The sequence below is a fragment of the Apodemus sylvaticus genome, chromosome 2 (assembly GCF_947179515.1).
Source record: "Apodemus sylvaticus chromosome 2, mApoSyl1.1, whole genome shotgun sequence".
Taxonomy (NCBI): domain Eukaryota; kingdom Metazoa; phylum Chordata; class Mammalia; order Rodentia; family Muridae; genus Apodemus; species Apodemus sylvaticus.
The window spans coordinates 28977864-29001230 of NC_067473.1; the positions used below are offsets into that span (position 1 = coordinate 28977864).

The 23367-nt window shown below is 42.0% G+C and overlaps 1 protein-coding gene across 2 annotated transcripts in view; it reads left to right on the forward strand.

Annotated features, from left to right (window-relative positions):
• The window catches only part of Ppp1r9a (protein phosphatase 1 regulatory subunit 9A), a 256258-nt gene that overhangs the window by 218417 nt on the left and 14474 nt on the right, over positions 1–23367 (forward strand). For both annotated transcript variants that reach the window (XM_052173213.1, XM_052173212.1), the window contains exons 12-15: positions 8387–8544; positions 9066–9309; positions 17660–17747; positions 17838–17921. In XM_052173213.1, the coding sequence (XP_052029173.1) occupies positions 8387–8544; positions 9066–9309; positions 17660–17747; positions 17838–17921 (574 nt within the window). The remainder of the gene's footprint in view (positions 1–8386; positions 8545–9065; positions 9310–17659; positions 17748–17837; positions 17922–23367) is intronic.

Sequence of the window (23367 nt, forward strand, 5' to 3'; positions counted from 1 at the left end):
CTCTGGGCACAGATGGAAATCGGAAGACTCCTGTCCTTGGCTGTTCCTTGGTTCTTGTGTTCTGGGGATTTGGGGCCGGTTCCTCTGAGCAGGAGGGGTAGTCTTACCTGTACTCTCAGGCCTGTCTGCACTCCTGGAAGGCTAGCTATCTCCCCATGCAGCCTGTGGCTGAGGATGGTCTCCAGCTCTTTCTTCACTTCTCCATTCCCTTTCTCTTGAGCCTCAATTACATGACTCTTCAGACACCTCTGTGTTTGAATCCAGTCAAACCTTTACTGTAACATCTATTTTATTTTCTGTAGAGTTCGAGAGTTCATTAATCATTCACTTTCAGCTTTGGAGGCCAGAATTTTAAACTAAGGTTAAAGACATAATTAAAGGTAGAAGTCATTAAATGGAAAGTCTTTAAAATTAAAGGGAACACTTATACTTCTTCATCAGTATGTCTCAAGTAACAGCCAACATGATGGTGAGGTGTTACCAACAAATCCTGACCAGATGACTGGCTTCTGGGCCACACATGATGGAAAGAGGGAACCAGCTCCCACAGTTGTCCTCTAATTTCCAGACCCACTCACACACACTGGCACACGCACTGTGCCCCCTCCCACACAACAAATAAGTAAATAAGTGAATCAAACAAAAATTTAAAAGAATGTCTCATATAAGCACAATAGATGCAAAGCAATGATGTAGTTGTCCGTTGCTGTCTCGTTGCTTAGCTCACAAGTGGGGCAGGACAAATTCTGGGGTAGATCAAGCTTTCTTTAGTCATGCATAAGGACATACAATAATTTGTCATAATTATCATTTTTCTGAATAAATTGTTTTTAATTTTCTTTACTCCTCAACAAATATCTCACTAATTAAAGAGTAAACATTCCTGGTAAATCGCTGTTGGAATTTTTAATGAACAAAGGAATCGATATTTATTGACGATCTGTGTGGCAAATAATTAAAGGGAAAAGGAGTCCATTTCCTCAAAACCACAAAGCACCTAAATCGTCTAGCTAGGTTGCTGTGAGGTCTGGATCTGTTTGCAGGTGAGACATACAGAGGGAAGCAGCCTTTGAAGGGAGGTGTAGACTTGTGATGGTGGCTTTCCTTCCTTCTCGTTTCTTTTTCCGTTTCATAAATTCATGTAAGTCTCCAGACCCCTCAGCTTTACTAAGATGGACCTTGGTATCAGGGCTTAGCAGAAGGGCACAGTACTGTGTTAGAATGGACTTTTGGTCATTTTCTCTTCATTTTAGAAAAAGGAGTTAGGTATAATATTTTGCTTTAAATTTTCTTTGAGTTTGATAGAACTACAAGATTGCATATGATCTTTGGAAAATAAGGATCATTTCAACACAAATATGGTTCATTTCCTTCCTAAGATAATTTTACAGGGATATCTTCCAAATATTTCTTTTGTTTAGGCATGTAGTCTGATTCTCCATAAAAACCATTAGATTCCTATGGGGAGGATGGACATTAGGAGACTTCCAGGTATGCTAAGGATGGACTGCAAGACCATAATGGGAGATTCTGGTGAGAATCTAAGAATAGGAAGATGCTGTGGGATCTGTAGACAAGTGTTGGTTGTTCTTGGTTCTGCTCAACATTCCAAAGTTGGAGCAGGTCATTGTAAAATTTCCACTTAGGAAATCTAACAAATGTGTACTCGCAGACATAAACACTGAAACACAAGCAGCTATTAGAGTTAGGACCAGAAAATTCACCCCTATGTATAATTCTGAAACACACCAACTGTATCGGCTCAGGACATACAACATCGAGACTTTGTTGCAGTATGATACTAGCCACAAATTATGGCTAAGTTCTTCTTCTTCTTTAAGCCAGATATAAAATATTTTGCATAATTTGAATGGTAATTCTGTCCAATATCTAAGGGAAGTAAGTTCCAATATGGGTTCTGTAGCAGCAGTCGAATGTTGGCTGTTTGCCTGTGAGGTGTTTGTTTATTAGGTTTGTTTATTAGGTTGGTTAGTTGTTTTCCTCTATAATGATTCTAAGCAGCTTTAACACCCAAACAGAAAAAAAATCCCACATATTTTTAAAAGTTTGTTTGCACTATGAATGAATGTTTAAATCATTGTGTTTCCTATCAATAAACTTAGCTAGTTAAATAACTACAAGCACATAAGATTGCATCTGTGTTTGGGTTTTTGTTAGACTATTATTAGGAGTCTAACAGTCGTCTAACAACGTAGAAAAAATCTTGAACTGCTCTTGCAGGTCATATAAGCACCCTAACTTCGGGTTAGCTGGTTTTCTTTCTTTCGTTTTCTAAAGCTGGCCCCCAGAGATCTGCCTGCCTCTGCCTGGGATTTGAAAGGTGTCTGCCACCAAAGCATTTCTACAGATTTTCTAATGCAGCCTGTAGCCACATCTTCCCACAATTGAACTGTATCTCCCCTTCAGGTAAACAATGCACTTCTAAGGGACCAGGCTTTCTCCCTATAAAGCCTTAAGATCTGAATTCTATCTGAAGCTACTGATCTCTCCTTTCTTGCAACACCTGGCTCTTGCAGAGCCTCGGGGTTCTGCCCACAGAACTGAGTTTTGAGCCAACTTTTCATTTGATTACATTTGCATTTCCCTAGATTTTAGGATATGCAGAATCTCTTTTCTATCAGAATTGGTAAGTTGATCATAATAAAAGAATCCTGAGGTATATGTAAATGAGTTTATCTGAAATCTAAAGCTAAATTCTTTATCTTTCTTATTTTCAGAATTTCTGTCAGCCCATTCTGTGCACAGAGCCTCATCTTAAGTTGGCTTTGAACTGCACACAGAAAGCATGCGTTCACACAGAGAACTAAATTGCAATCCCAAGTCCATTTGGGTTGGAAATTATATTTGTGAGTGTGGACATGAGAAGGAATTCCTAATATTCTTTCAGCAATTGGCAGGAAAAATATATATGTAGTTTAGGCAACAAATTTACCCTAATTAAAATAATAGAAAATAGCAATAATCTTTTTCTGAAGTGGTAATAAGCTTCCTAGAAAATTTCATAGATATGACTAGGGATATGTTACTTGGCTTTATATTTAAAAAGAAGCTACCACCTGTCTGCAGCATCCCAGTGAAAGTTGCCTGTGAGTAGGTTCCTAATCGAATGCTACCATTAGAAGAGCAGTATCTGTGTCCTTAGATCTGATAGTTGATGCAGCACACCTCACATAATACTGTCAGTAGACATGGTCGGTGGTATCAGCATATGAAGAGTCAGGGACTCCTTGGTGGGAGAGGCAGAGATCAGGGGAACATTCCTGTATCAACTTCCTGAAACAGTGGAGCTGACCAAACTAAAGTGGAATTAAGATGTTCCAGGTGAAAAAATAAAAAATGTATGGTTTTTACCCTTTAATTTTAACTATACAAACATGTAAGCAAGAAAAATTACACAAAACAAATGCCTAATACAAAATCTTTAGCATCCATGAGTATTAAAGTATTATGTGACTCACATCTCCTGATCTCAGAGTCTAGTAAGAAGTATGTCTTTTCAGTTTTCCTATGCAATTGTACATATTTCACTATTAGGAAATATGTCTGATATTAGTTTCTAAATATTTTAAGTGAATGTACATGTTATTCTGTAACTTGCTTTATTCTTACTAATGTGTTCAGTAGCAGTAAATAAAGACAGGTGTGGGGTGGTTATTGTGTGTCAGTCACTCTTCTGAGCACTCTGGTCTGCTAATGCATTCAGTCTTCATAACAGTGCAGTGCTTATATTATGTTATTCCCAGTCCCATTTTGCAGTTGAAGGTCTCCAGGGACCTGTGAGAGGTAAATTGCCCAATTTTATGTCATGGCTGCTCATTCTGGATCCGAGCTGTGGGTCTGCTCACACGGTGCCTATCCCCCACTACCTCTGTGAAAGGCTGAGACCTGCCACCTGAATGCAATATGCATCAGCCCCCAAATCCCAAAGGGTCCATCTTTAATGAACTTGCAGTGACTGTGGATAATATGCAGATAGCATTTAAGTTTTAAAATGCCACCAAGTGCCTCATTATGCCTGGCATTTCAGTTGACAATGGCAGAAGCCAGGTAGGACTGTGTTCTGAGGGGTTCAGTGCACAGGAGGATGCACAGTGGACTCCATTGCTATTCCTCTCCACTCCAGCTCTCCTTGCTGCCTGGGTCTGATCCCCCAGCACCATTCCATTTACGTCAAAAACAACCATCAATGCAGTGGAAAGCACTGAATGACTCACAGTAATGCTGTGCAGACCTGGTCTCTGTGTTACATGACATATAACATCCTAATTTCATAGAGCGTTTTCATAGCAGCTACTAAAATCGTAATCAAATCCCTCAAGTTCTTTTAAAGGATTCAATTTAAAGCAATATTGAAAGTAGTCTCAAGATGTGGGTACGGCTATGTCCCACCCACTCAAAGTTCCATCCTCAGCTCCTGCCTGGAGAGTGTCTGAATGCATCCGTCTGTCCCTCCCTCCCTCCCTCCTTCCCTCCCTCCCTCCGTAGTATTGATCCGTTCAAGGCTGCTCCCCCTTTGTTCTTCTACCTGCATTTGTGTTTGTGGTGGGTACTTCGCAGGTGGGGGCTCAGACGGGAAGAAGACATCAGAAAACGGAAGAGCAAATAGTAATTTTCCTCTGTCTTCTGAACAGCAAAACAAGATTCAGAATGAAGAGGGGAAGGGGGCCCCAAGGACGGCCGAGGGCTGAGGAGCAGTGTTGCCATGGAAATGAGGGTATCTGTCAGGAAGAAGTGATGAACATGGCCACCTAAGCCTTCCAATCTCACAGCACAGAACTTGGCAACTGGGCCAGGTGGCTTTCCACTGCCATGCTGCCATCGCCCAAAGTGACATGTAATTTTTCAGGGTCAGAATTTTATTCTTGGGATATTAACAAAGCCAAGTAAAACCATATAGAGTTTCCTTTTCCCTCATGGCCATGTTTCTGTGCGTTTTCAACGTTACATACTCTTGGGCATAGAGCATAAAGTAAAATAGGAAAAGTGCTTGTGCCAGGCACACGATTGTTCCATTCCAGACAGAAGGGTGTAGAAGGAGCACAGGCCTCTACACCTGAGTTCTCTCAAGGCTGTTTCTCAGAGTAACTGTAGAGTGCAAGTTAGTGCCAAAGTGAGAAGCCACCTTTGAGCCTCAGTCTTCGTTTATGGGAAATAAAGTTGACCAGAATGCCAAGGTTCTTCTGAGTTGTGATGCTGTGATTCTTAGCTTAGTGGAAGAAGATCGTGTATAATGGATGAGCAACCCAGATATCTGGCCACCCAGCACCGTGTCTCATGTGTCCACAGATTCTTCTTGCCTGTCACTGCACATCTTCCTGTAGACAGTGTTCCTTCTAGCTTCCCCCTGTGTAAGTGCCATCAGCGTGACAGTTCTCAGCACTGCTCCACTCTTCTAGCTCTTTTAAAAACCATTTCACTTTCCACGTTGGAAAATAAATTACTGGTTTGTAATCCATAATCTTTGCAATAAAGTGTCTCTGATACTTGATTCAGACTCTCAAGAGTTGTTCATGGTGGGCAATGTGCTGTGGGCCACTCGGGTAACAGATTCAAAGCACTGCCTTTTCAACTTGAGCTAAGTGCGTCTTTCCTCGGCACATTTGCTGTTTATGATGAGGGATGCTGAAGCAGATGGTCCACAGTGCCAGTTAGGGTTGTCTAACAGAGGCACTAGGCAGGACCGGCAGGCTGTACTTGTTGCCACGGTTTTATACCTGCTTGAGTCTCCTCATTCCATTCCCTTCATTCCCTTTGCTCGCTACAAGTAATGGAGTAAGTGACTTCTGTAGTCCTGTATGTGGGATGCTCTGCTGTGTTTAAAAGCAAGGATGCTATTGTCTAAGGAACCACATTTACTCAAATGGGATATGTACCTCTTCTTTGGGTATCTTTTGTCATCTACTAACCAAAATCGTTATCAAACCATAAAACCATCTGTGAAGGAATCTGTCTGTAGCTTACAACAAGCCCTCCCTTTTCCACACTATTTATAGTAAACATATGGAGTAGATGCTGGAGAGCTGAATTTTCTAGACTACTCCCAGCATCTATGATTTTGGAACTTTGAAAATACATATCTATGGAGTTAAAATCTTGCTGCACTGACTTCTCAACACTAACTACATTGAGGCGGATAGCTAGTAGTCGGAGACACAGAGCATAGCATGATCAAAGCAGTTCGTCAATTAGCTGTGCAGAGGAGGGCAAGCTACTCCAATTTTCGGAGCTTCAGGAGTGGAAACAACCCGCCCACTTGTCCCTTGGGTCCATAATGAGGAACAAATGAGGTGGCGTGTGGGACAGTGCTCTGCATTGCAGAGCATGCAAGCCAACTTTGAGACAGAAAGGATGGAAGCTGTGTGTGACCTGTGCTACTTTTAATTATATTATTGCTTTCATCTGTGTGGTGTTCTGCATTTTTATGTGTAAACAGAGATTGTAAGGTTGACTTTCTCTCAATTATCACAACTAATGAACTCTTAATGGGCAGCTGCAAATATAGATTTTATTGGAGGAAGGAAATGAAAGCGAGGAAGGTGACTTTTTTCCCCTCCATTGGCATGTAAAAGTAGAGGCTCCTTAATTAGAAAACATCTAGTTATTCTTTATATTCGCTTGAGTGGTCTGACTTCGCTGAGAGTTCATTCTTCACTCAAGTATAGGAAATGAAAAGTCCGACCTTCTGTAAATATTGTCATTCACCAACATGTCTCCTGGGATTAAAGTACACTGAATTTTATTTGTTAGAACTATATGCCAAGTGCTTACTGTTATAAATAAGAGAAACCACCTGATGTTCTTCGATGTTTGTGTTTTATGTTTAGAGCACATCTTTAAAATAATGCTATAAAAAGAAATAGTCTGTACTAATTAATGATGGTCGCTGGACATTCTTTTCTATTAGTCCAAGTGTATATTAGTTTCTATAACAGAATTATTGCCTTATTTTTAATAATATAAATCCAGGTTTGCTTCATTCATTTCTTGAAAGTGACTTTGTTTAATGACTGCCATCCTAAAAAGAAAAGATGTAATTAATCATCAAATGACTTTATTTACAGTAAATGGTATCTATGTAAAGATCATATCTATGAGTGGATCTATGTAGAGAGTAGTTCCACTCTAAATAAACTTTATTCCAATCAGTGGAACTACTACCAGAGTTGTTATTTTGTAGCTAAACTTCCTCTTCCCCACATACACCTAACAACATTACAAATGGCAAGAGCCGATTAAAGAGGGCCACAGAAAGGCTCTCGGTGCCACTTTTTATTCCTCCCCACCTTCCACCTTTTTTTTCATCCTTTGTTGAGTTTGAGTTTTCTTACGGAGACTCACACACGATGGCTTTGATTCAGAGGGGAGTTCATACCTCGGCCTCTGCAGTGCTGGGATAACAGCCAGGTTCTGCCATGCCCAAATGCTGTTACTGTGATTTTTATCTGTTCGTTTTACTTTGTATCTTCCCTCCTCCTTTCTCTCCTTGTCGTTTTTATTTTATTTTTAGATTTTATCATATAAAAATTATTTTTATGTTTTGCCTGCATATATGGATATGCAGCGCACATGTGTCTGACGTCTAGGGAGGTAAAAAGAGGGATCAGACCCCTGGACATGGAGTTACAGATGATTGTGAGCTGTCATGTCTGTGCTAGAAACTGAACTGGGCCCTCTATAAGACCAAGAATTGCTTATAAGCATTGAGGCCCCCCCCCCACCTCCTTCCCCTGGAGTCCTTTTCTTAAAGATGTAAACATTTTTCTATGGAAAGGTACTGTAGCTTTCAGTGAGAAGAGAGAGTGTTCAGAGAAAGAAATGAGAGAGAGGCATCATCTCGGCAGTGCTGTGAGTTGCACACTGGAGTAATTCAACTATCTGTCTGTTGTGTAACCAGATCTTGTTTTAGGGAAAGAAGTTTAACTTAAATTTGCTGGGATTAAATAAATTCTGTTCTAGTTTATTTATTTACAGAGTTCAAAGGGAAATAAATTAGACATTCAGACAATCAGGACCAGAGGGGCTCAGCCTATTAGTGAATTCCTGTGTTCGTGGTCACCTTCTGTTACCCACACTTGACTTTGGCAGGCGGACTTCATCCATAGAGTTTCTAGGTCTCTGGTAACTGCTTATCAAATGCCTCAACACGTGTGTCCATATGCAAGTGTGAGCCTCTGCTTTATATAGTGTGTTTCAGAAAGGCTTTATTCTCTCTCGGTGTCACCTGTGGAGCGCTAGACAAGCTGGGGAAACTGGCATCTGTCCCCCTTGTCACTGATGGACAGTAGCTGGTTTTCAGTGTCTGTGGTGCCTGTCCATCCTCTCTACCATTTTCCCCTCACGAATCATTTTGCAATTCTATCCCTAGACTTGAATGAAGCAGTCCCAGAGACAGAGCGCCTGGATTCGAAAGCATTGAAAACTCGGGCCCAGCTCTCTGTGAAGAACAGGCGCCAGAGGCCCACAAGGACAAGGCTCTATGACAGTGTCAGCTCAACTGATGGGGAGGACAGCCTGGAGCGGAAGGTGAGCACTCTCAATGGCTGTCAGACTCCTGCAGCATATCATTGTCCGCCAGTGTATTTATTGGACATGGTAGCTATTTTACCGATCTGCGCCTTACTTGGAAGGAAATGGAATAATTTATGGCTTTGTCTCCTAAATTTGTATTCAATTTGCTGTATGGTTGTCATTTAAATCCTTTTCTCCATTTAATAAGGTAGCCAAAAGCATTATCCACATCGCCGTATTTCATAGTGGTGCCTTTGATGTTTGGCTGTTGTTTTAATCTAGTGGAAAATAATGAACATCTACATGCCTTAGGTGCCTGTGTTAGCTGTACTGTTTATTTGGTGAGTAGTTATGAACTGTGCATTCTCGGCGGTAAGCCAATAAATAAAAGTTCCTTTCCCAGAGAAAAAGCAGGGCCGTTTCAAAGTAAATGCTGCCCAGCCCTGATACTCAGGCATAATCAGCTCTATAACCTCTTATACCAACAGCCCTCAGACACTATAACCACACACGTTACCAAATCGCTTTTACCCAAGGGTTGGAGAGTTTCTTCTCCAGAATCAGAGTGTGGTGTCGCACTCCTCACCCCTGTGACGAGCCCTAGGGCCTTCTCATCCTACCACGTGACTGAGTCTCCAGGGGGATCACAGCAGCCAGAAAGGGACCCTTTCTCCTCTGTCTCGGGAGACACTTCACTCTCCTCGCCTTCAGCATCTGACCACGATACAGAAGACTCTCCTGGCCGCCCCCAAGCCCCTGAGAAAGCATCACAAGAGAAAGGTACGTGGGTTTTCTTTTTTCTTCCCCTTCTGTTTGATGTGGTGTCACTAATGCTGCGGTGTGTGCGGTGTAAAACTTACCTTTTGCTCATAAGCACACCGCTTTATACCACGGCTTTGCTTCTGTCTTAGGGAATTAGGGAATCCCCACCTCCGTGCACTTTGACTTACTTGTTTTCCCTTTCACCTATCAGTTTGATATTTTTGTCCCTTTATCCTTCCCCAAATTGACTATTACCGGAATGTTCTGGAAATGGTCTAAAGGTTGTGTACACCATCGCCTGGAGTTTACATGAACAAGAGCAACCACGTGAGGGGAAATGTGAAGACTGAGTGATGGTGAAAATTAGCAGTTGATGGATTTGTATTTAATAAACTTTTCCCAGTACTGATTGCGATGATTATCATTATAATAATCATCACAATCATCAGCAATGTAATGTGACAGGATGGCACAGTAACGATAAGTGCAGAGTGGGTAGTCGTGAGCCAAAGCAGGCTCTTCTACTTAAGCTGGAACGTCAAGGTGGTATGGATAGACTTGACTTTTAAAACAAACGACGTCTTCTGTTTCATGGGCATGGACATTTGGCCTGCATGTTTAAGCACTGCCCTCAAAGCTAAGAAGAGAACATCACATCCACAGACCTAGAGCTATGGATGGTTAAGAACTAACATGTGGGTGCTGGGAACTGAACCCAGGTCCTCCACAGGAGTAGGTAAGCAGTGCTCTCACCTACTGAGCCACTGTCTTTTAATCATTTATTTCGGTATATAAAGGCAATAACTGTGTGTTTAGATAAATTGAACAGTGAGTGCCGAGAAGTATAAAGCATGAGTTTTCCCCCTTTACATGTGATGTGTTCCTTTAAGGTAATGATGTAATATTGGTCATGTTATTTTTTTTGTATAAACAATGTAATTTATACATACATACAGAGCAGAAGTTATTTCTATTTATATATTGTACACATGTGTTTATATATTTCCATTTTAAAAAATGCACTCTTACTAATCACATGACTGTAATACTTTGTTTTACAAATAATAGTTTATTAGCACCTATCTATGAATGCATATATTTAAATAACAAGTCTGTATATATGTATATATCTAAGTGAAAGTCTATATCTATTAAGAATTATATAGAAAATTATATATGATATATGCAGTGTATATTAAGAAATATACTCATAGTAGAGACGTCAGAGAGATGGCTCCGTGGTCCAAGTATGTGACCCACATTTTGATCCCCAGCATGCAAGTAAAAGCCAGGCATGGGGACATTCATCTGTACTCATGGGTGAGGGAATACAGGCATGTCCCTGGAGCTCACTGGCCAGCCTACCTACCCAGCCACGTCATTGAGCTCCAGGTTCAATGATCTATGCTATCTTAATAAAGAAGTTGGAAAGCAACTGAGGAAAAACATCTGACTTCTGTTTCTTGCCTCCATATGCATACACATACACATACACATACACACACATACCCACATACATACACACATACACACACATATACACACACATACACATACACACACATACACACATACACATATACACACACATACACATCACACACATACACACACATACACACATGCACACATACACATATACACACATATACACATACACACATATGCACACACACATACACATATACACACATGCACACACATACACACACACGGAAAAGGAGTAATCATGGCAACCCTGCTGAGTGATTAGAAAAAGAAAGGCAAAAAACATGGATAAATGATTTGCAGTGAATCTGTATAATCCCCATACAGGAGGAAATCAAGTAAACTACACAGACATAGCTGGGACAAGACATCGATAGGTTAAAGAAGATTATAATCGCTATCTAGTGATATTTATAGACGCCAAAGATGGCAGATTTTTAGAGATGTAGACAAAATTTTGGGTTGCAAATGGGAGTGGCAAACAAAGTGTGCTGCTTGGGACAGCAGGGTCAGGAAGTGGAAACAGAAGGAATGCACGAAGACTTCATTCCTAAAGTGAGGGGGTGGGGAGGAGCAGGCTGTCCTGTTGACTCTTACAATAGGCTATGCCTAAGACAGAAATTTTCTGGATTGTAACTGTCAAAAAGCACTGAATGTACAAGCTTAATGGAGGGTCTCATAGTATTCAAATAACTCCAAAGAACAAATTCCTTTTTAAAAAGTAAAAAGCAGACAGGAAAACAAGTCACAGTCCCCCAAAGAGGTCCCCACTGGTTTTTATATGGTCTGAAAAAGAGGCCAGCTTCACTGATGATCAGAGAGAACACGTTAAATTAATTGCTGAAATTGCCAGCCCCTGAGACTAGATCGAGAGGCTCGTCGAGGCAGCAGCAGCCCTGGAATGCACCACACACATGCACTGTGGCACAGCTGCACACCACTGCACGTTATAGAGTTCCACGGGCATTGAACTCAGAACTCCAGCTGACCCCACAGTCCACAGTGCTCTGGAACTGTGGCCACAGTTCTCCTGAGGCACTCTCCTGGATTTCCTTGCCTCTGCCTGTCAGCTGCTAGACTCACTTTTCAAAGACCAAGTCCTGCACACAGCTCTTCAGAAGCTGCTCATGAGGCAAACACCGTACTTAGCACAGAACACTAGTGGAGGCAAAAAAAAAAAAATTCTGCCAGGCCCACTAAACAGTCAGACATAATTATCGGTTTGGTGGACAGCCTCACTGTGATGTTGGCTCACTTCCAAAACGATTAAAAGTTTTCAAAACCTTTGATTAATCAAAGTGTGGTTAGGATAGCACCTTCACAGAGCTAGACTTCCAGTAAGTTCTCCACCATCCCCTAAGCTTGCACAGGTAGTTATTGGGAGAAGGCCAAAGCTCATTCTTTGGAGCTGCTGATGCTTGGAGTCCCACTGTGTGAGTCTATGAGACGTAGATAGCATCTGTGTTATAGGACAGGGTTGTTACTTGCATTGTTTTGCTTGCTTATTTGAGGTGCTAGAGATTGGAATCAGAGCCCTGTCCATGCCAAACAAGCCTTCTACCTCTAACCTGTGTCCTAGCCCAACTCACTATCTAAAGGCATAATGATCAGAGAGCAAGCCCTTACCTGGGAAAACTCATGCGGACTTTCAAAGGCAGCTTGGTCTTATCTGGCTTGCCTCTGCTTTGCTTCCAATTGGTGACTGCTCTGCAGTGGCAGCAGAGTAAGGAGCAGAGGTGAGGCATGCTTCACGGGCCTTAGCAGAAACAGAGCAGGACCATGCAACCATCTCCGTTTCCACGGTGCTCTCGTGGCTGTGTCTCCTTTGAATTAGCCAGAACCACAGATCAGGTACAGGGCATTTCTTCTCCAGAGACTGAGATCTTGGGCTTTCCCTTGCTCAGTTCTCCTGAGCTAACCAGACTGCTGGGTGATGGAGCAGAGCAGTTCACTGACCGTTTATATAGTACTCATAAGCAGGCAAGTAGGATGCCTCCTGTAACATACTGTCTGGATCAGGGTTTCTGGAATTGGAAGCAAATATGATGACCAGCTTGGGGAGGAAAAGGTTTATTTCATCTCATACTACTGGATACCAGAGTATTGTCCAGGAACATCAGGGCAAGAGACTCAGGGCACAAATCTAGAAGCAGGAACTGATGCACATACTACGGAAGAGTACTGCTTACTGATTTACTCTCAACATTATCTTCCAAGCTCTTTCCGATCAGCCCACTGAGTACTCTGGTTCGTTCTCCCCTACTCTCCCCCAGGCCTGTTTGGTGGCAGGCTTGTCCTCTCTTGACCTCTGTTACTCTAGACATGGAGGAAGGCACTTTACTTTCTGGACATTCTACTGTCAGTATCTCCACATCTTGGAAGATGTCACACAGAGATCTCTCATCCACTGGCTAGACAGTGCTCTGAGGAACTGAGGTTCTGGTCATCAGTTTTCAGGATCCCTAATTTCAATAACATACACACATCTAATCAAGCTCAGCATGCTGGATCATGCTGCCAAACACCCTGAAAACATTCGAAACCAAAATAGTCATTTTCTGCCTTACTCTGGGAGGATCAGCTGTCAGAGAAAGAACTACCCTTCAGTCAGTCCCTTCTCTCCTAGGTAGTGGATTCATAAATCAGAAAGTTACTCAGTGAGCATAAAATTAGAGTCAAATTAACTGGCTGCGTTCACGGAGTGCACCATTAGCGAGCTGGTGAACTGCCCATTCCTCTAAAGCTTTCTCACCCAGTTCCCTAAACAGACCGGCGTGTCAGTCAAACATTAAAGGAACCCTGTGCTCCCTTTGATGCGACTGCTGATCCAACCAGCGCTAATGGAATGGGCTGATCCTTCATTGAACTAGAACTCCAGGGCATAAGGTTCTGTAACTCCTGGCATTCCTTGCTGTATGAGACAGGTCCACTCAGCTGAGCAGCACTTAAAACCAGGTGTGCTTACCCCTGGCACCCTCAGCACGTGGCCTTTCTCTCGCACTAGCTTCTCAGTGAGGGAACTAAGAAGGGCTTTATGATGCTTCCAGGGACAGGTTGACTTGGTGTTTATAAGCCTGGCTAGCTGACACTCTACTCCACGGAAGGAAGGCCCAGCTCCTTCATTGGGCTTTGGATCACCCACCCCGAATTCCACAGTGGTTTTCGCTGTTACTCCTGCCTCTGCGCCTTCGGGTACAGTGACTGAATTAGTAGTTAAGTAGTTAATGGTGAAGCAGAAAGTGTGTGGCAGATAATTAATGCTCAACAAACCTATTGCTGCATTACTAAGTTTGACCTAGTAATATCTCCAGACAAGTAATGCTATCTTCTGGATGAGCCAGCCAAACACAACAGCTACCTGTTTTGCAAGGGAAGAGTTACTACTAGGATGCAGCCACATTTTTTTCACATAAGCATTCCTTCAAGTTGTCAGGACAGAGCATGATGCTTGAGAGGAAGACTGATCATCTTCCCAACGTAAAATATGAAGTGCGTACTCTCTGGCCCACATAGAGGGGATTGCTGGCTAGCAGTGTGCTTCAGCCAGCTCACCGTAGCTTTCTGAACTTGGAGACAGTGTTGTCACTGCTCACTGTTTGTCTAGATTCGCAGTCATGCACCATCATTCTACGTCTATTGAGTCTCTTATAAAGGTGACACGATGCTTTATTGCAATACCAAGTCTTGCCCTTAGCTATCTACTGGAATTAGGAGTTCTCTACGTGTGTCAGTGCCTCCAGTGCATTGCACTGCATTTCCTCTCATACTTGAGAGATGGAGACAGAAGGGACCCCGGAGGTGCTGTCTCCGTGACTTACCCATAACTGAATGCCAGTTAAGTCAGCAGAAGCAAAAACAAACAAACAAACAAACAAAAAACAAGACAAAAACAAAAATGGTGTCTTTCCAGAGGGCTGTAAACAGTTTTGTTGCCATAAAAGGGGTGAAAATGCTTCCTTCCTCCCTACAAGAGCAGCCTTTTGCTGAGATTTGATTTCTACACTTACAAGGCAGTGAGGCTTTGCCAAGTCAAAGTTACCCAGAGAAAATTAAGCTCTCACTATTAATTTTCTTCTCAGCGCTAGGAGTTGGTATTTGAGGTTTCTGTGTGCATACTAGCATTCTCAGAAACTTTCATGGAGTTAATATCTTCCTAACTAGAACCCATCTCTTCAAAGTCTTTACATAATTCCCTTCTTATTCATGTACTGCACTAAGCCCATTGAGTGTAGATATAAATAACATGTCACTGCTGAGAATGGAGAAGAAGCAGTCTACTCTGTTTGCAACTTATGTGACTATCCAAAGACATTAAAAAGAAGAAGGGATGGGTACGGAGATGCAGAAGGTAGAGAGCTGGTGTGAACAGGCACAGAGATATTCAAAGGAATGGGCTGTCTCAGTGACTGCAAGTGTTGGACTCTTCAATACTGGGTGTAAAAGCCAATCGGCTTTACCTGGTTTTTATGTTTCTATGGCTTAACTAGTTTACGTACTTCACCCTAACATTAGGAAACCACAGACTCTTCCGGGAAGAGAATAGAAAGAAAAGGACTGTGGTCATGGGGAAACTGAGCAAGAGGACAGTGCAGGAAGATGCTTCTGAAGGAGAAGCATGGGCAGTGCCGGGCACATTGGTGCAAGAGCCCTGACACTCGTGGGGCTCAGACAGTGCTGAGAAGACAGTAAACCAAAGCCAGGCATGGGGCTCAAGACTGCATCAGATGTGTTTTATCACAAATAGAAATACAGAACTCGGATATATTGTAGGGGAAAGAAGATTAATTTCTATTGAAATAAAGGAGGTTCTGAGTTCAAGAGAGAAGCCAGGTCAGGAAAGTAGATCTGGATATGTCCATCTTGTAAGAAGGGACAGTCAAGTGTCTTATCAAGACAGTCGTATGCATCCAGGAAGGACTTTTGGACTCAGGTGCCCAGAGAGCATGTGTTAATTTAGAAAATAAGAGGCAAGTTGCCGAAGTCTAAAGCTGAAGTGCCTGAACTTCTGACTGATCACAAAGGTCATATTGGGGCAGTTCCTAAAACCTAATGGACATCTTACAAAACACTAAATAAATAATTATGCAAAAATATAATAATCATCTTTCCTTAGCTCATATCAAATCTGTGTTAATTTTTTTGCAGACCAAACATTCTGATATCTATTAAAAATTAATTTAAACGATTTAAATGATAAGGGACACTATTCTTTAATCTTGCTTCATGATTTCAGTATTCCTTGAAACATCCTTGGCGAATGGGTGAGATAATGATGTGCGGTTGCCTAGCAGCAAGCTCTGTGATGGACAGAATCGGGCTCTTAGTCCTAAGATGTCCAAATACTACATCACTAACAGGTTACAGAGAGTCTCCGTGAATACTGTCTCAGCTCTTCATCTCTCCACTCATTAAATGTCTTCCAGCTACCCATAATTCAGAAAATAATTAAACAAGCTCCTTTTAACTTTGCACTGTTCTAGCCCTTAAGAGTTCTTTAGGATTGATATGGAAGAATTCATCTCATTTGTTTCTTTGGCCTCTATTACAAGAAAATTGAAAAGCTGCTTTTTAAAAAGTGTCCATTAGCAAAACCACCTTAGAAGACATCTATTTTTAATGGGTATGTGTCATACCTATGGCTATTTAACTCAGTTACTGAAAAGAATGATACAAATATTCACAAGAAACATTTGAAGCAAGAAGTGGATTTTTGACACAGGCATATATCCAACTCTTGTAGTTCATCATGTATATTTCAGAAAATAATTTTAATCTCCTGAGAACCATTAACTAACAATATGAAAACCTCATAGCTAAGAAACCTTGTAGTGTCTGTGCCCTGTGCTGCTTTAAGAGCTTTGGAGCTGACCTTCTGAATAGTAACTTGTGTACTGTTATCTGATTAGAAATGTATCCTGAAATAAACAAAAATCACAAACATATAATCTGTGAGGTTCATTGACCATTGTCTTAGGATGTCTGTTTTCTATACATCATTTCCATGTCAAGTCCCTAGACATAAAACAAAAAGAATAGCAGGAAAAGCTAAAGGTCAGCACTAGCAATTAAGAAGGAAGTGTGCACACACCCGACACTCCTTGCTGCAGAGTTTCATCCCCCTTGTCAAGGGTGGGACACATGCCACTGGTAGATAGATCACTCTAAACCCCATTCTCAAAGTCTGTCTTCTGGTGCACAAAATGTCTCATGACCTGTTCCCCAAGCAGAGTACCAGCCTCAGTCATGGAGGTACAACTCAATCAGCTTCAAGTCCTTGGAAGACTTGGGAATCTTTGGTGTCATGATAAGCCAAACAGTTGTGTTCCAACTAGCTCTTCAAAAGCACCTTCAAAATATATATTTGGTTTCTGCTATAGAAGGTACCCCCAGGTTCTGCATTACCCTGTCCCGAATTGGCCATGGGCCACTCAAAGACGAAATCTTTATTCTCGGTTGCTTTCTGAAGCTTCCAGACCTGAACAGGTGATGGTTTCTATTGGGACTGACATTCAACTGGGTTTCTTTAGAAGGTAGGAAGTCCCAAACCAAAAAAGCAGAGAAAGATGAAACTCAGACCTTCACTGCCTAGAGTAGGAGCCAGAGATGGGGCAGAGTCACCACCACACCTGCTGTGAGATGAAAACATTTACTCCTGGTCATTTCCTCCATCCCCACATGTGTGAAGCTGGTGTCATTGGGAGCACCTTTCCTGCTCTGCTGAATGTTCCCATCATGGCTGGGTTTCCTTTGTCTTGTGAACAAGAAATCTTCTACATTAAAGAATTTGGGCATACTCTTAGATCCCGAGATACACTGACTTTTGATTCGTGGCTTAAAATATAAAAATAGCTGATCTTTTCCCTATGTTTCTATGTCTTAGACGATGACAATTGTCCTAAATTACTAAGAACATCCAGTTCATTCGTGATACAAAGAGGAAAAATTAAGCAGAAGTTTGCGGATCTGGGGTAAGCACCTCCTTCGGAAAACATAGTCCCCTGCGAGGGAATATTTAACAGGGATACCATTCTCTTTCTGACTGTATGCTGTTGTTGTAGGGCACCTTTGCGAAGGAATCCCAACAAGGGGAAGAAATGGAAAGAAAAAGAAAAGGAAGCCAGTAGGTTTTCTGCTGGGAGCAGGTAGGGGAGGATGATTAAGAATATATATTTATTTCTTCAGCTAACTCTCTGCCCCTCTTTTACTGTTTACCAACATGAGTGGTCAGTGTTTCTGAACCCAACTAAAGGACTCAGAGTTGTGCTGAGAAAAAAATAGTTTATGGCTATCTTCCGTTATAGCTTTGAACAATTGCAATCACGTGAACAATCCCATTAGGTACTCACTTAAATCCAACAGTGGAGAATTTTAAACATATTTTGGTTTTTTTTCTATTCTGTGTTTGGGCTTTTGGTTGTTGGTTTTTGCTCTGTTTTGTCAGTTGGCTCTTCACGTTATCATTAATCAGTGCCTTCCTTTCCTCCCCGTCCTCATCTAATGGGGTAATTGTGTACTTGGCACCATGTTGCCATTCTACATTCTTGTAAGAATGGCCACCCACCATTTCTTGCTGGTCTCAGCTGTTTAGTGGACTTGCAAGCACTGTTTTCTATGCTTAACTTTCAGTAAGAAAAAAAATTATAGAGAAGTAAGTTTTGGACAGCAGTAAGCAGCAGCAGAGCCTGTGAGAGCTAATCAGCTTCTCTCTTAGGCTCTCTGTCAAGTCCCCATTAGGTTGTCATAATCTGTACAAGTCATCAGTCAGTTCTAACCTGTAGCTGTTAAACTTGAGAGGATAAGACTTTCCCTAAATTTAGTCGTGATTATCACATTTTCTTCCCCATTGAGTTTGCTCTGCTGTGTTCCTTGTGAGGACATAATAACACAGATACACGAGCAGCAGGAGACACAACAGAGGAAATGGATGAAGATAATGATCATGATAAATAATCCCAGGGAAGAAATATGATTTAGCATGCACAGTAAACACCCTGGTTGACATGAGCACCAGAGGAGAGTACAAACAGAAGCAGCATCAGGTTACAGGAGCCATTTAACCCTGAGAGGTACAATCAGCCCTACCTCATCCTGGATGGGCAAGAGGTGAGCACTGGATAGTGGTTAGGAAGCACCTACTTGGAACACCAGTGACGAGTCCCAGTTTAGATTCAGTGGACCGTGTGTGTGTGTGTGTGTGTGTGTGTGTGTGTGTGTGTGTGTGGTGTGGTATGTCAGGAAAGTATAGATGATGCTGTGCTGGGAAAGTGACAAAGGAAGGAGGCAGCTCTCTCTGGAAGGGACCTTGCATTTACCTTAAAGAATGAACAATGAGAAGAAGACTGAGATGCAATCCAAGGTAGGAGTCCTGACTTTGCCTTAAATAAATCATCTTCTGCGTGCATGGCATCTAACTCCGTATCTGTCTCTCTATGCCCCAACAATATGGCTGCCACTGGTGACTGTGGTTACTGCACTGCTCTACAGTGAGATGTGCCATAGTTGGAAATGCACTTCAAGACTTCAAAGAAGTTATGAAAAGGGAATTATAAACATTTTAGCCTTTATAACATTAATTGTATATTAAACTACTTTATTTTAGATTCAAAGTTGTAGATACAGTTTTAAGATTAGTTGTACCCGTATCTTCATGTGGCTGCCAGAAAATGTCACGTATGTAGTGGCTATTATACAATGCCAATCTGTAGGATTCTATGAAAAATGCATGTGCCTTAGATTCAAAACCATTATCATGTTGGCCTATAATTAAGATGTGTCTGTTCATTATTTATGGATGGCCAGCTCTTAGTTTCAAAATGCTTTTTTTACACCCAGAAATGTCTTTTGCAACATAATTTATTTTAGAAGTAAACTGCATGGGGAAAGTACCATGCAGCAAAAGGTGTTGTTGTTTGGTACCTAACTGCATCATCTTCACAGCAGGTATCCTCTTAGCCCCTTAACGTAAACAAAGGGTATAAGTCAACATTCAGAATCTAGGTTCAAAACTCAGTTCTGCCTTAACCTCTGTCTCAGTTTTCTTGTCTGAAAAAATGGAGCCACACACATATTCCTCATATAATGGTCTACAGACTTTTGGGAAGTCTGAGTGGGGTCACATTTAACAAATAGACATTGCTATCTTCATCATCCCCACTATTTAGAGAGAGATTGCTTGGAGGGGATTAAAGCATTCTTTGTGTATTATGCCGGCAGGCTTATCTGTCCAAGGATGACATTCGTGATAGCTTAGAAACCAAGTAGTTCAATAGATTTCACTGGTGGCAACCCTTCAAAGATAATATTTCTCTGAAATCCTTTGGATAACATGCTGTGCCAGTGAGTTTGAGATTGGATCCTGTGACAGGTGGCCGGGAGCGCTGCTTTGCCCTGCTGCTGGGTAAAGCAGAGGCCAACTCGACAGCCATCTGAGCTGAGTAGACACAGACTCATTAGCAGAACAGAGGTTGGGGTGAGCACGCGAGTTTATAAGGAAAATGCACAGGGATAGCCACTGGGAGGTACAGAGTCTCCTTTTTAGGGTCTCAATTGTGTTGCTAAAATAAGACTACACATGGGGTGATCTCAGTGATGGTCTTACTGGCATCAGAGAAAATAAAAGGCAGGAAAGCTAGAGATATCAGCAGTGGCTGGCAGAAGAGATGAAGTGAGGAAAGAAGGAGAAGATGCCGTGGGAAACAGGGAGAGAGCAAGAGCCCACAGCCTATGTTTGTTGTAAGTGTGGGCTCCTCTCAAAGGGTGATGCAGACCTGCACACAGAAGCCGCTCTTCATCCTCTCAGAGTAACCCAACAAGAAATACTTAACCATTGCACCACGTGGCTCAACTGCACCATCAGATAGGACCTGATCTGTGAGGACTAGACCTCAGAACAGGATGGAGTGAGCAAGGAATGGAGTCAGTTTCCCTTTAGCTTCCTTAGCTGGGAGTCAGAAAGATTGGTAATCGTGGGTTCTGTCACCTTTAAATTCTCTCCTTTGGCTTTGTGGTCAGTTTAAAGCCTCTGCCATTGGCTCATCTTTACCTTTGCCATGGTGATGAGCAGCCTGTGCAGCTTCGTCACGTACATACTTGGCTTCTGCTGGTTTGTTTTTAATCTAGCAATGGGAAGCCAGTGCTTGAAGATAAATTAGAAGCAGCTTGGAAATTTCCCATTATTGTGATTGAGATCCACCTCCTTTTTAATTCTTTAATTTCCTATCCAGCAGGTCATTACTGACCACTGATCATGCCATTTGTCTCAGAAGAAGCTGGCATTGCTGTCATATGTCCTCACTGGGCTTGGAGAGGAATGGCTGTGCGGAGTGATCTCACTCCTCCCTCTGTGCCCACCCTGCCTGCATAAGAGCGGTCACCTTTATGCAGCCTCTGCATAGCAGCTTGGCTCTGCTAGAGCCAACTGGCAGACCTTCCAAGGGCTCTCTGTTGACTGTGTATGTCAGCTTAATAATCTGAACAAAAAGTCTGTCTGGGGATATAGCTCAGTCTTGGAGTGCTTCCTGAGTTGCACCCCAGATCCTGAAGTAAGTCCTGTGGCCCAAGGCTATAATCCCAGCTCTTGGGATATGGAGGCGGGTGGATCATAAATTCCAAATCATTCTTTTGACTACACAGAAAGTTCAAGGCCAGCTAGGGGTACTTGATATTCTGCTTCAAAAGAAAGAAAAACTTTCCTTTAAAAAAATCTCATGTTAAATTGGTAACATAAGGAAGCCTCTAAGCATTGTATTACTCTCGTCAGTTTAGTTGACCTTTATATGAAAACACAAATCTCAAATGAGTGGACTGGAGAGATGGCTCAGTCAGAAAGTACTTGCCATACATTAGTGAGAATCTGTGTTTGGGTCCCAACACCCATCTAAAAACCAGGCTTGCAGTGCACCGGAGGAACAGACACAGGTGGATCTATCTCTGGGCCTCTCTGGCAACCCAGCCTTCACAACAGTGAGAGACCCTGCTTCAGTACAGAGAAGATGAGGTTAGAAGAGAAAGATATCAGATACTGTCAACCCTTGTGCTGTACACACACATGTACAGACATGAACATGTATATACATCACAGGAAAGAAGGAAGGAAGGAAGGAAGGAAGGAAGGAAGGAAGGAAGGAAGGAAGGAAGGAAGGAAGGAAGGAAAGAAAAAGAGGCTTAGATCATTAAGATAAGTTTAAATTTTCAAGGGTGTGTCTCAAATGTACAGTGTGTGATTAGTGTGCCCAACAACATGGTTTTAATCCCAAACACCAAAATTAATGAAAATAAGTGTTAAATGGTGCATTTTGGTCAGATTTATAATAGCACACCTTTATTAAATGCCTAGTCAGTGTGGATTTATTGTCCTGAAATTAACATCTGTTTTTAGAGCATGGATCTATATGATCCTTTTTTAATTTTCAACTGAAACCAGGTTGTCTCCTGGGAGTCTAGTGTGAGTCAAAATGCACTCTTGGGTATTGACCAGAAATTCCAACCAGAGCTCTGGATCTGGGAGCAGATATCCGGGTGATTGAGCTTGAGAGTCAGAGGGCATGTGTTTCTAATGCTACTCACCAGGATCTTTATGGATGGAGCTGGCCTCACAGCCTCTCTCTTCGCTGGGTATTAGATCCTTTCAAAGTTTCCCCCTCTGACTTAGACAAGTGGGAGTCTGCTCATAATCCTCTGAGCTCAGCCTTGCTCTTCAGTTAGCTTCCTTCACAATCTACACGATTCTGTGGTCTGTCATACTCTCTCTGCCTGGCAATTTATCAACTGTGATATTTGATGATATCTGACTAGACTCTGAATACTTCACATTCCTTATTTGCAGAATGAAAACAAGAAAATATCACTGTAAGGTATTTAACCGAACAAATAAAATGTAGGGATACATGGTTTTCAGAGAATAAGTATGTGAGTTAATTGCAATATAGAGTTACTAGGAATAAACCATTTGACTACTAGGAAGGGTTAATCCAATGACATCTTTGGCTTATAAAAATTAAATTTGATGGCAGTTGTTTCCTCTAGTTCCAAGCAGTAAAGCACACGAGGATGTGCTGTGGCAGGGACTTGGGATTCTTTGATTTTTTTTTTTTTTTTTTTTTTGATGTCAAACTTTGGTGTGTCAACCAACGGTGAAGAGAGCACAGAACACCTGGCCCCTTGGGCCCTCCAGAGGTTACATTCAGATCCACTAAAGATTCCTCCTACTAATCTTGATGTAGAAAAGAGAAGAAGAAAGAAGAGAAAGGAAGGGAGGGGAAGAAAGAAGGAAGGGGAGGAGTGGAAAGCAAGGGAAGGAAGGATATTGTATTGTTGCAAACACTTTCTGCAAAGTTAGACAGATCATAAAGAGGCATTCACAATAGAACCCAGCTCCCGAGCTCTTTCTGCTTCTTCAATTTATCCGGGAAGAAACTGGTGTTTGTTTAAGAACACATGTCTCATGGGCTGTTGAGTCTATAATTTTAAAGTAATAGAGTACTGGTTATCTTAATGAATATTCGATTACTCTCGACCAAGTCAGTGGAAGGAAGCAAGGTCTTTTCTCTGAGAATAAAGGTTGCACACAGGGGTTAGTTACAGTCATGG